Source organism: Rhyacophila brunnea, unplaced genomic scaffold, assembly GCF_057557595.1.
Source record: "Rhyacophila brunnea isolate RB1 unplaced genomic scaffold, BYU_Rbru_1.0 scaffold_20, whole genome shotgun sequence".
NCBI lineage: Eukaryota > Metazoa > Arthropoda > Insecta > Trichoptera > Rhyacophilidae > Rhyacophila > Rhyacophila brunnea.
This window is the reverse complement of record NW_028232860.1, coordinates 11590596-11601040: the sequence shown is the minus strand read 5'-3', so window position 1 is coordinate 11601040 and position 10445 is coordinate 11590596. Positions and strand designations below refer to the sequence as shown.

General features: G+C 33.5%; 1 protein-coding gene across 1 annotated transcript; it reads right to left on the bottom strand.

The window, feature by feature from the left end:
• Window positions 1–1660: 1660 nt before the first annotated feature.
• LOC147071190 (transmembrane protein 179) lies at window positions 1661–10445 on the bottom strand. The gene is made up of 5 exons (XM_085948218.1): window positions 10241–10445; window positions 9920–10063; window positions 6728–6889; window positions 3515–3599; window positions 1661–2464 (listed from the first exon to the last, which is right to left on the bottom strand). The coding sequence occupies exons 1-5, from the start codon at window positions 10348–10350 to the stop codon at window positions 2255–2257; spliced, it is 711 nt and encodes a 236-aa protein (XP_085804344.1). The 5' UTR covers window positions 10351–10445; the 3' UTR covers window positions 1661–2254.

Genomic DNA, 10445 nt, shown 5'->3' with positions numbered 1-10445 from the left:
TAATCTATCACTTTTAAAACCTGTTTAAAGCATAAAAAATATTAATGATTGAAAAACAGATAACAATCGGCTTATTATAATTTAATGCTTCTTTTCCTTCGTCAGGACCTCGTGACAAATGATCAGGTCGTTAGGTTTAGTTGTTTTGGTAATATTTTTGTTTCTCCAAATTGGTTACTGTTTCGACATTTTTTGTAATATTTATAACTCCTTTTCATATTAGCATTTTGATGGCAATGAGGAACTAATTTTAATACCAATAATAGTTAAGCTTGAAATACAACAATGTTGTTTACCACAAATACTTATTGAATTGTTGACATATCAGTATTTAGAAAATGATACCCCATACATTGTCTTCTATGTTAAAATCTGTCTTATTTATCGCGATTCAGAGATTCGTGCCCGAATTAAAAAGTTGATATGATTTCCAATAATTTCAAATAGCTTTGAATTTCATGCTACAAAATTTTTTCCAGTAAAATAATGGACTGAGTAAATAAAAGGTCCAAAAGTAAGTTAATACAATGTTTAAAAAGAAAAAATAATACACACTTATCAATATCTTAATTAATTACGCAATTCATTAAAAAGTAAGTGGATATTGTTATAATAAAACACTTTCTACATTCATTTTCAGGTATATATGGAATTTACAGAGAGTTTTTACTAATTATTACGTCGGTATTGAACTGACCCATTACACATTCGTAAACTTTCAGAGATATTCGGTGATTTTAAAGTAGATGTTTTTACACAATAACATCCATAAACAATAAATAATTCAACACATAAACACCAAATATCTCTTCACTACTGTATAATTTGATTTTTCAAAGTAGTTTGATCAAAATATATTATAATATGCGGAATAAGTCAGTTTACTGAAATATTATGAATTATCCCTTTTACATTTTATCAAATCTACAGCATAATAATATAAAAAAAAATATGTTTAATACATGGGGGAATATTAAAGCGTTCACTTTCGATTTATATGGCATAATTATATTGAATGAAATGCTTTCATGTTGTATTTGTATTATAAAAATTGTACTGAACAGAACAAATCTATAAAAAACGATTGATTATTGTTATACATATCTGAATTCTTATTTAATTTGACTAAAACTGTGTCATTTCGACAGGTCTTCACTATTAATAATTATTATTGAATATATAGTTATTATTGGGTGACCACCGTGTGCTAACATTATATATTTTTTTTATAAAATACGTGATCACTTGGTATGTAATTACCACGTCATAAAATTGCTTTGTGAGCTTTATCAAGTATACTCCAGTGGCGAAGGGTGGAGGTAGGCTGTTAAGATCCGCCATAAATAGTGCACACTAAAATTTGTCAGTCATACGTGTTTGTTTTCATTGAAATAAGACTACAAATTACAGATGGTGTTGGTTAGTTTTTAAAATTCAATTAAACCCCGCGAAAACAAGCCATAATAAATAATAGTCAAAAAATACTTGTCTATTTATAAAATATCTAAAATTATGCAATTAAATCATACATAACTTTGGATATTTTATAGATAGAATGAATAATATATTTTATCTATTATAGTTTGGTTTAGCCAGGGGTTAATTATTGTTAACCCAATGAAAACAAAATAAGTATGAATGAAAAAGTGTGCACAATTTTGTCATATCGCCCAAAATATGCCAAAACTACTATGGTTTGGTTAGGCAGGGTTTAATTGATTTTTAAAAACTAACCAATACTATCTGTAAATCGTAGTCTAAGAGCTCATACGCACTTAGTTCAATAAAAATGAATACGTATGACTAACAAAGTTTAATGTGCACTATTTATGGCGGACTTGACAGCCTACCTTCACCCTTCGCTACTGGTATACTCAAAATACCAAGTGTTAAACTCATCCTGTTAGTTATCATGTATTTTACCAAGTAATACTTTGGTGGACCTCTAAAACAATGTAATATTGTTTAAAAAATAACTATTCAATTATTACAAATTTGATTGCCTATATGTTTCCTCCACATTGTTGTAGTTCAAATATGAAATACTAATTCCGGAATTAGGAATTATTTTTAATTTATTATCCAGTCGCCGTTTTGTGCCGTTTCACTCGTCCAATTACAGCCGAAAAACACTTTATTGTCAGTAGTTTTTAAAGTTATGTACAAAATAATGCGAAGCGGTCTAGGTGTACCACTCGAAGATGGTGTTGATTGGTGCGGTGGGATGGTCGGGCAGAGGGCGCTGGGCAAAGAGCTAAGCCTCGTTGGGCGTCGGTTCGTCGGGCAGGCTCTGGGGGTCGTCCCGCTGCAGGGAGCCACTGGGCGAGCCCCCCTCGTTGATGAGGCGCTGTCGTTCACGGTACATCGATACTCGTAGGTTCTCCAGCTGGTGATAGCGACACAGCTTCAGCAGGGCGCACACGGAAAGGCCCACCCATGTCGCGAATGCACCCCATGCGCCAAACTAGATATCAAGAATAATCAAATATTAAGTTACCATATACACATTTATTCAAATGATTGGTAAGGCACAGTTTAGGAGATGAGCGATCTATTGACCATCCAGGGTTTTCCAAACTATGTTCTGCAGAATACCAGTGTTCCGTGGAACGTGAATAGGTGTTATGCGAATTTATCAAAAGAGTACAATGTGTCAAAACAAGTTATTATTGTTTTACTTTTGTTTACTACGACATATTATGTGAAGCAGGATTATTTTATTATGCTGCAATTGAAGTCAATGTCCAGGAACAGGCTCGTCACCACATCAGCTAATATAAAAATTCAACCTTCTAATATTATTGTAACTGATAACAAGAAGATTTGTAATTCAAGGGCCTAAAATCGTCAGTCATTTAGAACTACATTCACTTATATTATGTTTTAAAAATAATTAAGTACTAAATAAATAATTATTGTTTTTTCTCTTACCCTACAAAATAAACAAAAGTGTTACGTTAAAATTTCAGGATTTGCGAAGTGTCCCATTGCAGGAAAAGTTTGGGGAACCCTGGTCTATACCACCGTAGGTCTAGACTTATTATGTGTTAAAATTATTTAAGTCGAGAAACAATCTTTTTATACCCAATAATTAATAATACTAATTTGATAAATTATGTTTTCTATTTGACGCATAAATCACTAGGTTGAAGAATGTAACATTCTTTATTAAATTCCGATAGATACGGGTTCACGTCTCACCTGGCACGATATTATTTTCAAGATTTTTTCTAATATTACTGAAGTGTTTCCGAATTACATTTATTATGTATCTCTATTTTTATTTATCAAAATTTTTGCTCAGTAAATGGATCTTGCGAATCCTTTCACAAAATAAATATATATGCACATTTTTATACTAATTTAAGCCAATGAATTCAATAAATTTAATTGTTGAATACGTAGTCTTTTATTCTCCATTAATTTATTATTTTAGCAAATGTATTTGCATTTAAATAACCCCTTCATACGTCACAGGGTACATAGCCATCTTATTAAGGAATAAAATGTTTACTTGTGCTGTTCCGAGTTCAATATAAAATCCAGCAGTGTCTATGCCGTCGTGCTTGTCTATGTCTTGGCCGGATGCTATCTCGCAACTGTAAAAAAATAAACAATCCATCACAAAATGACACAGTTTATTCAGAGATAAAATTGTATAAATGATTCACCAATCCTAGATAACTGCTAATGTTTTAGCGATAAGAAACGCACATATTATTGTTGAAAATGCCTTATTATTATTATAACTTTAGAATGATTAATGACTACTAAATTAGTTAAGGAAGAAACAATAATATCTATACCATACCTATAGATGTGGTGTTCAGGACATTGTACACCAGTGAGGTTTAATTTTTTCGCTGCGCTCATAGAAACGTTCTTACAAACCGAAAATCATACATTGCCCACTTCCAATTTGGGCAAATGAGATAAAAAAATCTCATTGGCTGAAAACCACTCTATACTAATCATTCGGTATCTAATTGGCTACATACCACTTAACCTTAACCCATTGGAGACTGAGGGAATTTTTCAGGATCACTTAAAAAGGCACACTGATTACTAAAATTGATAGAACTCATTTATTATTCATTTAATTCAAATAAATCCTTAAAATATACATAGCTATAGAATTATTCTATTATTCATTTATATTACAACGTTTTTCTTAGCTCGTATTCTTATTTGTCTGGTGGTTCTTTGTCCGGTACAAATCTTGCAATCGATTTTTAACTAACTTCCCGGCCAGCTAGCCATTTGAAACTTTTAGAATATATCAGAACACGATGCCAATGCATTTTTTAAATACTTTTAGCCATCTTTAAGTAGAATTGAATTCATTTTCAGTTAATTCTATTTTGTATGAAAAGTTATTTCGACACCATTATTGGTTGCTATGGATCTGGGGTCCTAGCAACAAAATTATCAATATAAACGTGCGTTACTATGGAAATCAATATGACATGTCAAGTACAAATTTTTTTGATCGTTTAAGCTAGTCATGTCAAGTTTATATGGTTCAACAGAATTTAAAAATGTTGTAAATAAAAAGTTCTTTTTATCTTGTGATTATTTTAAGCTAATTTTGTGTATCAGTGGAATCAAGAAAACATGTCAAATGTAGGTATTTGTATTTTTTAGCCTTTTTTATACAAAATGACAATGGTAAAAAGTCTATGATAGAAGTAAATGATAAAATAAATATATACTAAAACTGGAGCTTAAAATAATACTTTTCAAGATATGTACATCATAAAGGCCTATTATATGTTTTTTACTCACTCAAACACCTCATACCTTCCAAACTGATCGTTATTTTGACAAATTTAAATGAAAATAGATTTTATAAATCAAATGATTCTTAAAAAACATATCGGACTATATAACTAACAAAATGATAACTACATCTATTATTACGTAATTTCAACTTAAAACAAAAACAAAATATGATAAAATGCTTTATTTTCACAATGTACTGCATCCTGTCAGAGCGGCGCCGATTATCTCCAATAGGTTAATACCAATATGCCGACCAACGAGCGATTACGAATGCTTTACAAACTATCAGAAAATGTGTATGCTATCTATCCTATATGGTCAATCACAGTAGTATGCCAAATTTGAACGACACAGAGTAGAGCTACGGTTTGCAGATGTTTGAGAACATCAAGGAACTGAAATGTTCCCTGGCATTGGGAAAAAAGGGGCTCAGTAAAGTTCTTAATGGCCGGATTGGTGAATGTTTATAATAAAGAATTTAGGGTATCTGTGATTTTGGCCAAGATAATCTGTAAACTTTATAGGGAAAACGTAGATGTCATTGATACCTTGTCTTTTCTCATCTTAGAATTTAACATTTAATGACCACTTAAAATATATTAATACCATAATAGAGTGTTGGAATAAACAGGATTGTGCTAAAATTGAAAATAAAGCCATATTTGGTACATCAGATGTCCGTGGTTATAGCATATTTTCATATTATTATTTTGACAATACACATTTTAATATTATATTCTTCAATTTTCATTAAATTTAACAGATTATACTTAAATATAATCGGTAAATCATTAATACAGTTTACATAAATACAGTTTAGTAAATTATTCATTAGTTATGGATGGTAGGAAAGTTCAAAAGGTTATTTGATTAAAATGAGCTCAGAATTGTCAAGATAATTTTTCTTTACCAACACATGCTTATATTGAAAAAAATAATGGATTACTGGTAAGAAACATTCGTTTTCTATAATTTCGAGTGAGAGAATCAGCAGAAGTATATCTGTTATCATTATAATGGAGATATAAATGCAGTTCATTTAATGAGGACTGGTCAATGCAATAGCTTCTTTCATTACAGTTTACGAATGATTTTAGCATTCTAATTGTTAATAATAGATCTTGAAAAACACTTCTGAGAAAATATATTATAACCAATAGAAAAAATCTGGCAGGGAATCGAACCCTGCATCTCCTGGGTTTACGCCTCGTCTGTGCATTAATTGGTTATAATATATTTTCTCAGAAGTGTTTTTCAAAATTATGTATGTTCAATAATTAGAACGGTACATTCTTAAATCTTGTGAATTATTCGTTGAATAAAAGAAATAGTTAATTATAAATTATTAGCAAGTTCAAGTAAGTTACATCATAAAAATATTGGAGAAATCCGCGACGTCGGTTAGTAATTGAAGTAGTAGGTATCTACTTTGATTTAATAAACAAAAACCGATTGCCAAAGTAGCTTGATTTAGAAGAGTGCTGATGAGTAGGTATTAAAAAGGCCAATAGTGAAAATTTGTCGCAATTAGTATGTCACCTTGTAGCATAGAGGATAATGCACGGACGAGGCGTAAACCCAGGAGATGCAGGGTTCGAGTCCCTGCCGGGGTGGGGTGTCTTACTTTTTTCAAAAAGATTGTTTCTATTGATTATAATATATTTTCTCAGAAGTGTTTTTCAAAATTATGTATGTTCAATAATTAGAATGGTACATTCTTAAATCTTGTGAATTAATCGTTGATTAAAAGAAATAGTTTATTATAAATAATAGATCTGTTTCTTAGCATGCGGGGGATAAAATTTTGTATCTAATGAATATGAATCATATGAAAGAATCCAATTTTTATCAGTCAAAAATGTGAATTCAAGCGCAAAACAACCCAACACAGTCGAGAATTGAATAATTATGGGATAAATATGAAAGCAAGTGAAAGTACACTTACGATGGGAATCTCTGCGTCATGTCCTGACACCAGGTCATGAAGCCCAGCGTAATCATGATGGCAGCAATGACAATCAAGCCACACAGCAGGATGGAGCTCACCACGTCGATAAACGCTGACAGGAATGAGCTGTCAATGTTGCGGTACATATACACGGAGAGTCTGAAAAAAATTAATAAGTCTATAATCGTGAATTGTGTCTATACGTTTACCTGTTTGTCCAAGTAAATGTTTTTATTAAACACCCGCCATAATATTATACATCAGGCATGTCCAATTTTAATTAGGCAGTCTCTTCCATTGACATCATTCAACTTAAACAACAACACATGTCATTACTATCACAAAGAAATACTCAATTTTTTTTTTATCCTGTTTTTGTCTTATTTGGGCACTCATATCAAACTTTTCTTCTACTATGCAGTCTACTACGCGACAGTAAGAGGAACTACGCCTCAGTTTGAACAGCGGGGATTCACATCTTCTCTGTTTCTCACTCCGGTCGCAGGCCGTGAGAACTGAGAGATGATACGTTGAGGTCATGCGGGCCATACTTTCGGATACAGCAGCAAAGTTTTCACATGTATAGGTGTCGGGCGATCCTAAACACCACCAGTCTCAACAATTTTTTTTTAATCTGTAAAGGTTTTAGGCTTCGCTTATCGAGCCTACCGTATTGCATACATTACGGCAGACGGGGCTGAGGTCCATGAGGTAACGTCCATACAAAAAAAATCTGACATTCATTGCACAATAATCCGATACATACAATGGTTGAAGAAAGATGGCAATGTGGCATATTTTTAAAAAAAATTGACAGACGGTTCTGTATATATTTCATTTACATTTATTTCTACATAAATGACAGATGTCGATGGAAAAATTATTTAAGCAATTATAAATTAATTTTCTTAAGAAGGTAGGCATTAAATAATCGACTAGTATGGAGCCTTCGCCACTGTAATTGGATTGCGACTTAACCAGTCTGTGAGTGTTTTGCAAGACGAGGAATTTTTTTAATAAATTCTAGCATGATAAACAAGTAAGTTCTTGCTTAAAATTTTGTAGAAAAGCACCACCTAAGTGTAAGGCAGTGTGAGCAATTAAAACTTGATATATGAGTGCATTGGATTACAAACACATAATATCCAGAACAAATTATGCTCGTGATCCTAGGTTTCACTATACACGGAAGTACACCAAATGAGGTAAATAAGCCTTAAGAATTTATGAAGTTTCAGGAATATATCAATATCCAAAGCGATTTTGTTGGAAGTGGTCCATTCAGTCCAGTGCGAGTGGTCATCCCGGGCGTCTGGGCTCGAACTCGGTGAGGTCACAATCAGCGGCGGCTCCTCTAATACCATCCAAGTGCTACGCACCGCCTGCATCTTTGAAGACATCGCTCAACTTTTCATTGTTATTCATACGTGTATCACTCACTTCGCGAACTATGAACAATACTCCGTTCGTGCGCAAAGCGATTACGATCCAAACAGATTTTCAGTTTGCACAGGATTACAATGAGGTCATTATATTATACTTCTTAAACCGTGGTCGAATATTCCCGTAATAATGTTTGTGTAGAATTTTTTACACACTTTTAGATCGGCGCACGAAATTAGGACTCTAGAAACAAAAACGCTAGTTTCTGTTTTATAACTATGTTGGCGAGTTAATTTTTAACAATTTCACATTTAAGATTTAATGAATCGCCAAACTTTTACGAAAATACAAACTACCGCATTTATTTCTAAACCACTCAAATACATTAAATAAACAAAAAACACATCAGCGGTTATTTATTTGGCTGAAGCATTGTTTGCCCAGAGCGTAAAGTCGTAAACCGTGACATTTATTTTTCTTTATTGATATTAAATCATTTGAACCATTTAAAAAATCTTTTTAAGAAATATAATAAATAAACAAAGACATATTTAATTTACCTTCTGAGAAGTTCAACGTTTCGGTCTTTTTACACTAAGATATTATCTTAGCTTATTGACACGGCAGCTTTCGGTGATTAAGGTAATCATGGAGAGACGCTTTACGACCTTTACGTGGCTAAGACAAGTGTTCCTGATGCCGCCAAAGAGTGTGACACTGCGTACCCATATGGCACAGCCTCAAGGGTTCCGTTGCCATGGCCGGCCCTCTCTCACCCTGCAGCGGTGCTACAAAAGCGACCTACGTGCTGCAGGTCTGACATGGCGGGAGGCGCAAGAGTTGGCGTTGAACCGAGGAAAGTGGCGTGAACTTGTGCTTGCCCTATGCTCCAATGCTGGGTATAGAAGGTAAACCATTGCGCACTACCAGAAAATGCTATTCTGAAAGACCACCGGCCGCCACTGGTCACAATACATTTCTGTGATTTTCAAGTCTGGGTGTTTGTGATTGTTTCACTTCTATTACTACACTGCACTACTCTGCCATTGGACCTCATGGAATGTTGTAACGTTAAAAAATTTGGTGCTTTTTACTGGTTCTCCGTCATCGTAATCTGTCAGTCGCCATTTTGAATTTTAGCTATCTTTTTGTCATCGAATTATAGTACGCAGTCTAAGCCATTATAGTATTTCAGCAAAAATTATAGGACGTGTAGAAAATGAAAGTTTTTTGTTTGTCACATAAACATAACGGAGAATTCGAGAAATTCCGATGCCCTGCTTAATTATAACACCTCTTACGACCGAAAAATGCTAACACCGGCCGCCATCATTAACTGTCACGTTAGTTTTTTAGAGTAGGTATACAACGCAAAACCACGTCCATAGACTAATATCGCGAGATCTTATACTATTTATATTATACATCGTCCCTCGCTTCACGTTATTACGATTTGCTGTGATTGAAGTAACGAACATTTTACTAACCTAACCGGCGAATTCAATTAATAAAAATTTTCAAAATTGTGGTATTTTTGACGTACTATACTTTTTTTAATAGTACGCGGACGAAAATGTAACTTTTCGAGTAGTACGCGAACCAAAATGTACTATAATTATAGTTCGGTTGGCAACACTGCGCTCACTGACAGATGACAGCGGCCGGTGGCGGAGAACCAGTAAAAAGACCCAAAAATTCAGTTATTGCTCGGCCAATTGACATTACCAATGTGATTAAAGTGACAGACCTAGTAAGTATCCCCAAACATTTTCACTTATCAATGAAGTAGATTTGAAATGAACTTACCTGTATATTTGTGCACTTGACACGATAAACAGCATCAGCCCAACGAAAATAGTGTAGTTGCAATATGCTTGAGAAGCCCATGTGACATTAAACTGTCCGTCTTGTTCCTGCCATACACCAGTGGAGAATAGCAAACAATGTCCTCTGAAATAATACACGAAAATACATTGTTTTTTTTGAACACTTTACTATCAAAGCGCTAGTTTCATTAAATCACTGTATTTATTGGGGTATTACGCTAATATGTATATAATTTTAACTAGATTATTTAGCATAACAAAACACCACTCAAAATCATAACAAAGTGCGTATAATTTTTACCTGAATTCATCTTGGTGCAGGCTCATCGGCACGACAATACAAAGCGAGAGAATAAGACCGATGACATAGCCTGCAATCTGACTGAGCAATAATACGTTCGTTAGTACCATTTTGTCTGGCAGTGGGATTAATTAACGCTATTACAGAAATTTAAGAAAGTGTGACACATCCCAAGTTAACAATGAATGACAGCTCGTGTCTGATT